Genomic DNA, 13,055 nt, shown 5'->3' with positions numbered 1-13,055 from the left:
TATACACGGTAATCATGAGTCAGACTGAACCCTATACACGGTAATCATGAGTCAGACTGAACCCTATACACGGTAATCATGAGTCAGACTGAACCGATGGCACTTAACCACAACAACATCTGCACTGGCTTCTACCACCTTTGCAAATAGCGCATCAGAACTTGCCCCTTCTCATTCCACTCTCTTGACTTCAGTGTTGTGATTTCCTGTGACTGGCTCTGGGGTCCAGATGGAGGTAATTTGAGTTCTTTTTGTTTAAACTGTGGCAAACCCAGCGAAACATGTGAGAGCCCAAAGTCCACAGGACGGCCTGGGTTTTCCCGGTCTCACATATTTTCCACTAAGACAAGTGCATTTTCCTTCTCTGACAGCTTGCCCAAGTTTGGCTGAATATATGTGACAAATTGTTTGCCATTTCAGCATTCTTCACGTGCAAAATTCAGTGACACGATTTATTTTTATCCTGTTGTTTAACCACTACCAAGATCCGTTTTCAAAGATCCCCAGCCCCTTTCACAGAGGCTCAGAGAAAGCCTTCAGGGTTTTGTTTTGAGATCTGATATGACCTCTAGGGGACAGTCATTGTGTTCCTATCAAAGGTAAAGAAAATGTAAGCTTGACACTGGCAGTGACATTCCCCTCACAGGGAAAGAAGCTAGGAACAAATGCACAAGAGGAGACCTGAGGCCTTCTCACCCTGAGACTCAGTCATGCCAGACTCATGCTTTGAACGCCCCAAGTAAACGGACAGGTTCCTTTCTTTTTTTCTAGCGCGAATCTGAATTGAGTTAATGCAATGTACAATCAAATGAGTGCTCCATGCTATATTGTTGTTGTTAAGTTGCTGTGGTTCAAACTATCATGCAGGGCTTTATCCTACAACACACCAGGACCCAGGGTTCAATGCTGAATGCTACCTTGTTTTGCTGTTAGGTGCCGGCGAGTCGGGACCAACTCATGGTAACCTTGTGTACAACAGAATGAAACACTGCCTGGTCCTGTGCCAACCTCACAATCATTGTTAAGCTTGAGCCCACTGCTGCTGCCACTGTGTCAATCCATCTCATTGGGGGTCTTCCTCTTTGTGGTTGACCCTCCACTTAACCAAGCATGATGTCCTTCTCCAGGGACCGGTCCCTCCTGACAATATGTCGGAAGTAGGAGAAACAAAGTCTGGACATACTGGCTTCTAGGGAGAATTCTGACTGCACTGCTTCCAACACAATTTTGGTCCTTCTGTTGATGATCCATGATACTTTTAACATTCTCCTCCTCCAAAACCGTAACTCAATTCTTCTACGGTCTTCTTTATGCATTGTCCAATAGCTCAAAGCTATAGAAACTTCCAATAAAAATCTTTGAGAACATACAGCAAATGCCACTTATAAAAAGTGTCAGCCCCAAAATGAGGTGCACTGGACTCAGTTTTGGGCTGGCCTGTGATTAATCTCAACTCCACTTGTGGAGTCCATTTAAACTCCCAGAGAAAAGTCAGTGCGCATGTATAAATGTTTCCACCCACAATTCAGCTATGAGAACACACGGGCTTTCAGGAGTATGCTCTCGGCCGTCCCTAGAAAGCTTTGGCATTACTGCTTTGGATGGCCCCAGTAGTAGTGCCATGGGGTCACAAGAGATAGCCCCCACCACCACCCCTTCAGAGACTCTGCCGAGAGCAGAGCTGCAAATACACAGGATTGAGGTTACTTCATGATTCCTACGGCAGCTGGACAACAGATGACTTCTCTCGGAACCACCTGGGAATCTGCTTTCGCCTGTGTGCCATGTATCCAGAGATCCAATCAGGCTGGTTCTGCTTCTGGAGAGGGCATCAATAACACTCACTAAGCAGACACTATGTGGGCATACCCAGCAAGGCATGCAGACAGGACAATGCCCAAAAAAGGAAGAGGGACCCCAGTCCCCCCAAAAGACAAAAAACAATCGAAAGGGTCCTAAAACAGAAAATTAGTTAAATAAGTTAGGATATGACCATAAGGCCATAAGTAACCTAGAAAACCGTGTTCTTGACAAACGATAAAGGGTATGGGAAATATATGGGAAAAACATGGAAGATTGCCTAAGTATGAGGGAGCTTCAAAAGTTCATGGGAAAGTGAATTTAAAAGATAAGGAAAATGTTTACCAAACTTTTAGAAGCCACCCATGTATATCTATCTGCGTTGTTGTTAAGTGCCACTGAGTGGGTTCTGATTCATAGCAATCCTATATAAGGTTTCCAAGGCTGTAAATCTTTGTGAGATCAGATAGCCTCATTTTCTCCCTCGGAGCGGCTGGTGGACTCAAACCGCTGGCCTTGTGCTTTGCAGTCCAGTGTTTATCCTACAGAGTCACTATGCTGCTCCCCATGAGTATCTGTGTTGTTGCTGTCAGGTGACATCAAGTTGGTACCGACCCACAGCAACCTTACGCACAATAGAACAAAACAATGCCAGTCCTATGCCAACCTCACAATCGTTGCTACATTTGAACCCCTCACTGCTGCTACTGGGCCAATCCATCTCTTTGGGGGTCTTCCTCGTTTTCTCCAACACTCCATTTTACCAAACATGAGATCCTACTCTGGAGACTGGTCCTTCCTGACAATATGTCTTAAGTATGAGAGACGAAGTCTGGCCATCCTGGCTCCCAGGGAGCATTCTAGCTGCACTTCTTGCAACACAGATTAGATGGTTCTGTTGGCAGTCCATTTAACATTCTCCTCCAACACCATGACTCAAATGCATCAATTCTTCTATGGTCTTCCTTATTCACTGTCCAGCATTCACATGCATATGAGGTTACTGAAAATACCGTGGATTGGGTCAGGCACACCTTCGTCCTCAAGCTGACATCTTTGCTCTTCAACACTTTAAAAAGGTCTTGTGCAGCAGATTTGCCCAATGCAATACGTCATTTGATTTCTTGACTGCTGCTTCCATGAGTGCTGATAGTTAATCCCAGTAAAATGAAGTCTTTGACAACTTCAATCTTTTCTCCATTTATCTTCTGTTATTGGTCCCGGTGTGAGGATTTTTGCTTTCTTGACATTGAGGTGCAGGTCATACCGAAGGCTGTGGTCTTTGATCTTCTTCAGTAAGTATTTTAAGTCCTCTTCACTTTCTGGAAGGAAGGTTGTATCAACTGCATATCTCAGGTTGTTAATGAGTCTTCCTCCAATCCTGATGTCATGTTTTTCTTCATATAATCTAGCTTTTTGGGTTATTTTCTTAGCATACAGATTGAATAAGTATGGTGAAAGAATACAACCCTAGCACACACTTTTTCTAATCTTAAACCATTCGGTGTTCCCATGGTTTGTTCTAATGACTGCCACTTGGTCCAGGTACAGATTCCTCATGAGGACAATTAAGTGTTCCAGAATACTCATACTTTGCAATGTTGTCCACAGCTTGTCATGATCCACACAATCGAAAGCCTTTGCGTAGTCACTAAAGTGCAGGTAAACATCTTTATGGTATTCTCAGCTTTTAGCCAAGATCCATCTGACCTAAGTAATGATGTCCCTCGTTCCACGTCCTCTTCTGACTCTGGCTTGAACCTCTGGAAGTTCTCTGTCAATGTATGGTTGCAGCCATTTTTTAATAATCTCTAACAAAATTTTGCCTGCATGGGATATTAATGATATTTAAAATACCCACAGCATAGCTTCCGGAATCATAAAACAAGCAAGACACCACAGTAATACAAACAGACAGATAAATGGTGGATGGCTATCTATAGTTATGCTAAATGCATGCTTTTTTAAAGGCTAAAATGCCGAGTGCAAATTCTGGGAGGAAGGATAATAAGGGATTCCTATTTTTCTTAATTAACCTTTTAGTGTTTTCCACATTTCTAACATCATCTCACTGTTGTTGTTGTTGTTGTTTTTAAGTGCCGTTGATTTGGTTTCGACCCATAGCGACCCTGCAGAGGATTTCCGAGGAGTGTATGGTGAGTTTGAACTGCCGATCTTGTGATTCAAACTGACCTTCTGGTCCAGTGCTTTATGCCACAGCACCACACCAGGACCCCAACATGATCACAGAGGGCTTTTAAAATTGAGGGCAAGAACATAGTAAATGTCCACTTCTCTATAAAGCCGAGTGACACTGATAAGACTTGGGATCTTTAGACACCTGGATCACAGCATCAAGAGGAAAATCCAGGGCCTGGGAGGAGGGGCTGCCATGACCAGAAAGGGGAAGAAAGGGGCACATGGTGGGTGACCATCACGCAGTGAGACCCAACATGATTTCTGAACCTTGTTTGTCATGAACTCAAACACCATCAGAGGGTTTTTCCAGAGGGCAATATGATTCTAAGCTTACGAATTCTTAAGAGGCAGTGTGGACCTCAGACACCAGCTTGCCATAAACAAACCGACAAGAAGCAACCGAAAGTTTCAGTAAGGAAGAATTTAGGGTATGATCAAACCCTATGCGAGGTCGCCATTGGTTGGAACTGACTTAACAACACAAAACAAGACAGGTCATTATTTTTAAGGAAATGAAATGTGTACCTCACATGACAACTCACAGAGCTCACATGACAACTGTATTCCCTATGATTGGCCAAGTATTTCCTGAGCTTATTTCCAATACAGTTTCTTCTGGAGAAGACCAGTTAGGAAGGTCTCCATGAGACGGTCAGAACGGAAAGAAACAAGGAGATCTGTCCCCCAGAAACCGTCCCCTGGAAGAAATCAATCCCTCAGTTTGGGGGCCTCAAAATCAATCAGTCTTCACCTTCAGTACTAAACACTACGCCTCAGCATCAGGAGCTTGGGATGTTACAAGTCAGCGGGCCACTACTGAAAATTTATGAGAGTATCTTTATTCTAAACTGAACCAATGAGACACTGAAGAAACCTAGAAGGACAAAGGGTGATGCTTTTCAAATGTGGGTTGAGATCCATTAGCCATTCATGAAATTCATTTACTGCTCACTCATCAGCCAGCAATTTCTATTGGTGAAATCCATGAATCTAGAAGTACTGAAAGAAGACTGGATGAGACTAGACTGGCCAATGGCAGAGTGCATCACATGGAACGAGGGCAAGAACTTTTTCACAAAATGTTTCTCAGTTTTATAGACATGCACATACATACTCAGTGCAAATTACAGTTGACATCTCCCACTACAGAGAGTTCTAGAATCCTACATTCCAACTGGAGCAGCAGACATACCAAAGTTATAGGTCTGGATTTTTTTCTGGGTCATTTCAAGAGTTGCTTTGTTTTATGGGATTAGCTGTGAGGCCTGACTACAAATCTCCAGAGTCCCCAATCTGGCACCAGAGTTTATGAGTTGTCCCCAAACAGAACCTTCTGCTACCAACAGTCCATTGACCATCAAGACCTCCTTATCCAGAGGACATTCATGGTCAACCCCACCTAAAATGTATGTTGCCTTTTGGACTCACTCAATTTATTTTGTTGTTTTTATAAATTGTCAATGTTTTTAAATGCTTTATATATATATAGTTGGTCAGAGATTCCCTTTTATTTGAATCCACAGTTGACACCCACGGAAGCAGCAGTCAAGAAATCAAAGGACGTATTGCATTTGGCAAATCTGCTTCAAAAGATCTCTTCCAAGTGTTAAAAAGCAGCTGTCACTTTGCAGTCTCAGGTGCACCTAACCCTGGCCAAGGCATTTTCAGTCACCTCATTTGCATACAAAAGCTGGACAATGAGTAAGGAAAATCGAAGAAGAGGGATACCTTTCACCTACGGTGTTGATGAAGAATACTGAGTATTCCAGGAACTTTTAGAAGAGCAAACAAAATTGTCTTGGAAGAACAGCCAGAATGCTGCTTAGAAATGAGAATGGCTACACTTCATCTCACACACTTTGGCCATGTTGTCTGGAATGACCAGTCCCTGAAGAAGGACATCAAGCTTGGTAAAGTTGAGGGTCAGTGAAAAAGAAGAAGACCTTCAGGGAGATGGATTGACATGTGGCAGCAGCAAAGGGCTCAAGTGTAACAATAGTTGTGAGGCGGGCGCAGGACTTGGTCAGGATTGAAGAGTCAGGATTGATTCTGTGGTACCTAACATCAGCAACAACATGGACACATAACTCATAACTTTCAACTTACATGGAAGTTCTTCAAGGAATGAACATCTCTGTCTCTCCAGAGCCTTGTCAGTACATTCATCCACCCAAAGGTACGACAGGAATGAGCTCTGGTTTGGAGAAGGAACCAGGAAATAGCTGCTGATGTAACTTCCCATCACCCCATTGACATCAACTGGACCGTTCCTCATGGTAGCACCACAGGATGGAGTAGAACTGGCCCAGAGGGTTTCCAAGGCTTTAAGTCTTTAGACAAGCAGATCGCCAGGTCTCCTCTCCCACAGGACTGACCTGACAGTGAGCAGCCAACCACTTTGGCCGCTGTACCACCAGGGCGCCTCATGGAAGGTCAACAAGATCTTCAAAACAGATATGAGTGTAGTGCCGAAGTTGGGGGAACCAAGAAGAGGACGTAGGCACTAAGAGGAGTGTATCTTAGAAACATCTGGATGCTCCGAGAAGGACCCACAGAAGTGGCGCACAACCCATAGGGCACCTTTGTTCACACAACCACTGTGTCTCCTGCTCCAGCTACACAGGAGACGTGTCTGCGCCTTCTGCTACTTGTGTGTTTGCTTGCTTAACCGAAGTGAGCATCATAAAAACAAAGAAAAAGTGCTACTTAATCACCTGGGAGATAGTCCTGCTGAAAACTAGACTGTGAGAGCCATGTTCAGCACTGTTGAGACAGAAAAGCAACCCTCCAGCTGACTCTCACCTGCAAGGTGACGTAATTGGTGGCTACAGAGAAGCCACATGGGTTCACCCCGACAACAAAGCCACAGTGGCAACAACACACTGACCACATGTCACCATAAGCACCGCAGGCCAGCCACAACAAACCTCGCAACACCCATCCTTCTGGAAACAACACGCAACCCAGAAGAACTCCGAAGAGCTGCTTTCTTGAAGTAGAACAATTCATCATTGGAATTATTCTCCATCTTCAACAGAGCAAAAGGGAAAGAAAACAAGAGTTAAAACAGCACAAAAATGAGGGTCACATTCTAGGAACCCATCAGTCTCAGCTGAGGAGACAGTACCTCCTATAAAATAATGGGGTATAAAATTAGCACAAAGGAAGTGACGCGCCAAACGAAACCCCGCGGGTCTGTGTTGCAGATGAAAGCTTTGCACTGTATCTGAGCGTCACTAAATTCATTGTGTCTTAGAAGAAAACTCTCACTGCAGAGAAGACTTTCGAGTCACCCATCGCTGAATGATTTGACTTCCATGGAGGTACGAACACCCCCAAGTCAACCCAATCAAATCTAATCACCGAAGAATATATTTAGAAACCCAAAATGGCGTCTGGGTTGCTTAAAACTTCCTGTAATTTTTATCTATTCTGATACTTCACGCGTCGGTTTTCCAAAACGCCACTGGATTTGGTGGAAAGATGCACTGAACACTACGCTAATTTTATCCTTGGCATGCTGAGGAGGCTCTAGGTGATATCAGGTTACCAAAATTACCAACCTGTAACTGTCAATATACACGCCACATGGCTTTTTTCATAGCTCACCGGGTTTGGTTTGGTTTTTAATAGCCTATTTGTGCTAAAGATGGAGAAATTATGCTGCAGAATCCAAAGGTTCTGCCAGACAGCTGTCCTGGCTCCAAGACGACTTTATTCAGGGTTGGGTACTTCGGCTCCCTCAGCCACGGCGATCATGAGACACGACGGAACACATCATACATCTATGTTCCAGACCGTCTAGCCAGGCTTTAAAGCCGGAAATCACTGTTGCAATGTAATTTTAGGGCAGTTTCCTGAAATTCTACATTAAAGGAACATTGAAGGGTGGGCATGAATGCCAAGGCAGCCACCAGCTCCACACTGAATCATTGAGACGAATCTCGTTCTCTGAAGGAATTAGATCTGGTAGCAAAATGCAAGTGGGCACAGCTCCGTCCGGAATCTCAGAAGTCCTGCTCAGAGCAAACGGTTAACTGGTTCAGATGCAAACAGAAAAGTGCAAGGTTTGAATCCACCCGGAAGTGCATGAGGAGAAAGGCCTGGGAATTCAGGAAACACACAGAGCGCAGTTCTGCCCAGCACATGTGGCTTTTGTCATGGGTCAGACCAACAGAACCATAAAAATGACTGTCCCAGCAGTGCCCCAAGTCTAGGGGCTCTTCCATGGGTCGCCACACATTTTGCCTCCTACGATACTTCCAGACAATGAGCACTCAGACCTCATGTGACTTACAGACATGTTTCTTCCAAAGGGCAACAGGAGAGCAAGTGAAGAAAGTTGGGGAGAAGGGAACAAAGGTGCCCATTTCTCGCTGCAGGCCGGATCCGATGCAGGATGAGGAAGGAACAGCAGACTCAAAGGACCACCAGCAGCCTCAGCTTCCCCGACAAGCTCAGGGGTAAGCATCTTTCTCATCAGCTTCCCCAGTAAAGCCCGAGGCTCTCCTTGTGGAGGAGCCAGGGCATCAGCGATGAAAGTCAGTAAAAGCAAACCAGGGAGGAGCACCAAGGGACCCATTACACTCTGAGCATCGTGCTTGTACCAGAGAGTCTCCCGGGCCATCACCACCGGTGCAGGCTATACTCGGGAGCCTTCACCCGAAGGCCAGGGCCTACCTTCACTCCGACTGTGTGGTCCGACAAGCTGCTCATCATGTTGTTAATGGACCGGAACAGCTGTAGCAAAGACTCCATGAAGGCAGCTTCTCCTTTGTTCTCATAGAGTCTGCAAAGAAGCAGAGAGAGCTCGGTGGGTTCCTAACAGCAGAAGGCCGGGCCTCGTTTCACTCCCACGTGGTGGACAGAGCTGCCTGGGCAGCCAGAAAGCATGTGAGGCCTTTTCCTCAGCTCCCAGGTACCCCGGAAGCTAGCCGGACACGGCAGTCCTCAGGACCGGGCCTCCCCAGTTAAGAAGCTGATTTTTATCATGATAACATTAACTGTGTTTTTCACTGTACTGTAATATATGGGGGAAGTCCTGGTGTGGTGCTGTGGGCTAATGCGTCAGACTGCAAAGTCATTTAAACTGCAAGGTCAGTGGTTCAAGCTCACTAGCTGCTCCTTGGAAACCCTATACATGGTTGCTATGGTTTGGAATCGACTTCAAGGCACTTAATAACAACAACACAATATATAGGAAGTCCTGGTATAGAGCTGTAGGATAAGCATTGGACTGCTAACCAGAAGGTCAGCAGTTCAAATCCATCAGCCTCCCACTGTAAACCCTATAAAGTTGAAACTGACTCGACAGCACTTAATAACATTATTATTCCTATCATTATTATTTCTCCTTCACCCAAGTTAACATGTGTCTACCCTCTAACTACAGTCCTGGCATAATGCTGTAGGATAAGCACTTGACTGCTAACCATAACATCGGCAGTTCAAGCCCACCAGTTACTCCTTGGAAACGCTATACAGCGTCACTTTGAGTCAGAACACACTTAGTTGCACTTAACAACAACAATATCCCCATTGTCTGGAATCCTGATGGGGCACTGTAGAAAAAACACTAGACTGCTTTTTCTACAGTGGTGGGTTTGAACCATGGTCCATACTTCAAAGCCACCAGCTAGTCCTTAGAAACCCTTTAAAGGGTCTCTAGGAGTCAGAACCAACTCAAAGGCAACTTCACAACACCACCGTAATAAATGTTAATGTAATACAATGCATTGGTAGTTCGGTGGTGGATTCTCGCCTTCCCTGGGAGAGGCCTGGATTCGGTTCCCAGTGAAGGTGACAGGCAGCCACCATTCATCCATCAGTGGAGACTGCATGTGGCCAGGGTGCAGAAGAGTTTTCAGCAGAACTCCTAGACTAAGAAGAGGAAAACAACACTGGAGATCTACTTCTGAAAAACTATGTGAAGACCTTACGATTCCAACCGATCATGGTCCTGGTGGAACTAGGATGCACTCCATTCCGTTGAGCGCGGGGTCACCCTGAGCCAGAGACAGACTGGACAGCAGGTAACAACAAGAAGACATTTCCAATATCTGAAAAAACTTGCGAGTCCCCCAAAAATGGAGGATGAGGGAGAAAGGAGGGGAATTCAGCTTGAATCCCACCCTATGGAGATTCTACTGATCATATTTTGGTTTATTTCCTGCCACTGTTTTTCCAACCCATAATATCACATAATGATCATAAAGATAATCAATTACCTAAATTTAACATGATGCTAGAACCATTTGAATAAACATTATGATAGCAAATTCAACATTAATTTGTTTCTGAGTAATGATACTTCACTAATTCATGCACCTTAGAATCATTGGTATCTTGGCAAATTGCCAAGAGATGGAACACACTCAACCAATGGGGAATCTGGGAAACTGCATATTGGTTGCAAAAACGCAAATACATTGCTAATTGTAAATAAGTTTCATCTTTAAATTATTTATTAGCAGTTACTTCAAGTTGCTGTTACTAAAAAGCAAAGCATTTGAATTTTAAAATGTTGTGACTCAGATGTTTTATTAATATAGACTAGTTTTCTGCATAATTAAAAGTAGACAGTACCTGAAAACTTGTGTACAATGGAAAATTTTGTAAACTAAGTGATAATTAATTACCCTAGAGGTAATCTTAAATTTAAATGAGTTCTACTGTAAAGCAAAGAATTCTGCCTAAAATGGGAAACTGAAACCTAGTTTATCTCCTTGGTAAATAAGGGTTTTCAAATGGGGGATAGTTTCAACAGTGTGTTAAACAATTAAAATTAGGGAGTCATAACCTTCCATTTGCAGGTGAGATGCAGCAATGTCTGGCAGGTGTCACAAACACCTGCTGAAGTAACACGTATGTAGGCAACCGCCCCACAGGGCATTTGCCACGGCCTGTAGCTGGATGGGGTTGAAAGGCTAAAAATATAAATGAAAATCTCTGAAGTGCAAAGGGAAGTTTTTATCAGTGTCCAGGGAAAATAAATCATTTGGAAAGTGTCAGGAAGAGAGGTTCCAAAATGAAAGAGCTCACTCACAACTGAAAATGCCAGAGGGTCACTGACAAAGAAAGAGTAGACAGAGGCTTACCAAGGCTACTCCCTCAACAGACCGAGGTGGTCAACCCCATACTCTCTGTCTAGAAGACAGAGCAGGAACAATCTAGACTGACAAAACGTTGTCTGGAAATGGAGCAGTTCTAGTTTTTCATATACACTTTCATGTATTTAAACAAACAAAATGTATATACACCCCTGGTGTGGCACTGTGGGCTAATGCGTCAGACCGCAAAGTCGTTTGAACTGCAAGATCGGTGGTTCAAGCTAACCAGCTGCTCCTTGGAAACCCTATACAGGGTTGCGACTCGACGGCACTTAACAACAACAACCAAAGAGAGGACCACATGGCCAAATTAAAGCGAAAGAAGAGGCAATGGAAATAGACCGGCAGATGACCCAGCTGTTCGTTAGCTGGCACAACGTCAAGATGATTACATCTACTTTAAAATACAGAAGATAAAATGGAGCACTCAAAGTGAACATGCCAAATGTAGATGAGATGGAGCAAGTGAACATTCTATAACCAAAAATTAAATATCTAAAACTGGGAATCCATTATATGGGTTAACTGGAGTTACACAGCAAAAGGCAGAATCAGTGAATTAAAAAACACCAAAACAATAACTAAACAGCAGTGAAGAGAGAGAAGGGGGGATAAAATTACAAATACATAGAACACAAAGAAGTGGTCTAATATACACACAATTGGAAGTTCCAGAAGAAATGGAGAAATAATAGAATATTAGCTGTGAATTTTCCAAAATGGATTAAAGACATCAACTCATAATTTCAAAAGACTAAGACCACAATGTACAATAAATAATATGAAAAAAGATTCTTATGCACACAATAGTAGGATAGCGAATAATCACAGAAAAAGAGGGGGTGATCATAAAAGCAGCATGAGGAAGACACATATGTTACCTTCCAAGGTGTAGCAGTAAGTCATCACAGAGACAGTGAAGACCAAAAAGAAATGAAATAGTATCTTCAAAGTGAAACAGGAAAATAACTGTTAACTTCAAATTCTACATCAAATCAAATTACCCTTCAAAAACATATGTATGTGAAAGGAACATTTTCACACAAACAGAAGCTCGCAGAACCTAAACTAACAGACAATTTTCAGAGAGTTCTTTGGCCAGAAGAAAATTACCCTAAAGAAAAACACGAAATTGAAAGAAAGATGCAAACAATGAGTAAATATAAAGAATAATGAATAGAAAGTGCATACAATAATACCAGTAATGTCTTATGGGGTGTCAAATATATACAGAATTAGAATGTATGACAATAAGAACACAAATGGGAGTGGGAGTAAATTGAATTAAAGTGTTCTATGGCGCTGTGAATTAATGCGCCAGACAGCAAAGCCATTTGAACTGCAAGGTCGGCGGTTCAAGCTCACCAGTCGCTCCTCGGAAACCCTACACAGGGTCACTGTGGGTCAGAAGCGACTTGACGGCACTTAACAACAGCAACAACTCTGTTCTAGGAGTCCTGGTGTGGCATTGTGGGTTAATGCACTGGACTGCAAAGTTGGTTTGCACTAAAATGTTGGTAGTTCAAGCTCACCAGCTGCTCCTTGGAAACCCTAAACAGGGTCGCTATGCGTTGGAACCAATTCAACAGCACTTAACAACAACAATAAACTCTTCTAGGCACAACTGTTCTTGTTAAGTGCCATCAAATCAGTTCTCACTCACAGAGACTCAGTATGGAGTTGTCAAGGAGCGGTGGGAGAGTTTGAACTGCTGATTTTGGGATTAGCAATCCAGTACTTAATCTATTGCACCACATCAGGACCCCAAGACATATCTAGGAGGGTTAGATACCATGAGATGGCACCGGAGGCACTCACTCATCTCTGCCAAGAAATTTGGAAGACAACTATCTGGCCGACTGATTGGAAGAGAGCCGTAGTTGTGCCCATTCCAAAGAGAGGTGACCCAATGGAATGCAGAAATCAGTGGACAATCTCTTTGATATC

General features: G+C 43.6%; 1 protein-coding gene across 1 annotated transcript in view; it reads right to left on the bottom strand.

Annotated features, from left to right (window-relative positions):
* DOCK1 (dedicator of cytokinesis 1) overlaps positions 1 to 13,055 on the bottom strand; it is a 576,252-nt gene that overhangs the window by 453,274 nt on the left and 109,923 nt on the right. The window contains exon 24 of the mRNA XM_006867474.1: positions 8,680 to 8,788. Coding sequence (XP_006867536.1) covers positions 8,680 to 8,788 — 109 coding nt within the window. The remainder of the gene's footprint in view (positions 1 to 8,679; positions 8,789 to 13,055) is intronic.

This window comes from Chrysochloris asiatica, unplaced genomic scaffold (genome assembly GCF_000296735.1).
Source record: "Chrysochloris asiatica unplaced genomic scaffold, ChrAsi1.0 scaffold00105, whole genome shotgun sequence".
NCBI classification, from domain to species: domain Eukaryota; kingdom Metazoa; phylum Chordata; class Mammalia; order Afrosoricida; family Chrysochloridae; genus Chrysochloris; species Chrysochloris asiatica.
This window is presented reverse-complemented; position numbering and strand designations above follow the sequence as displayed.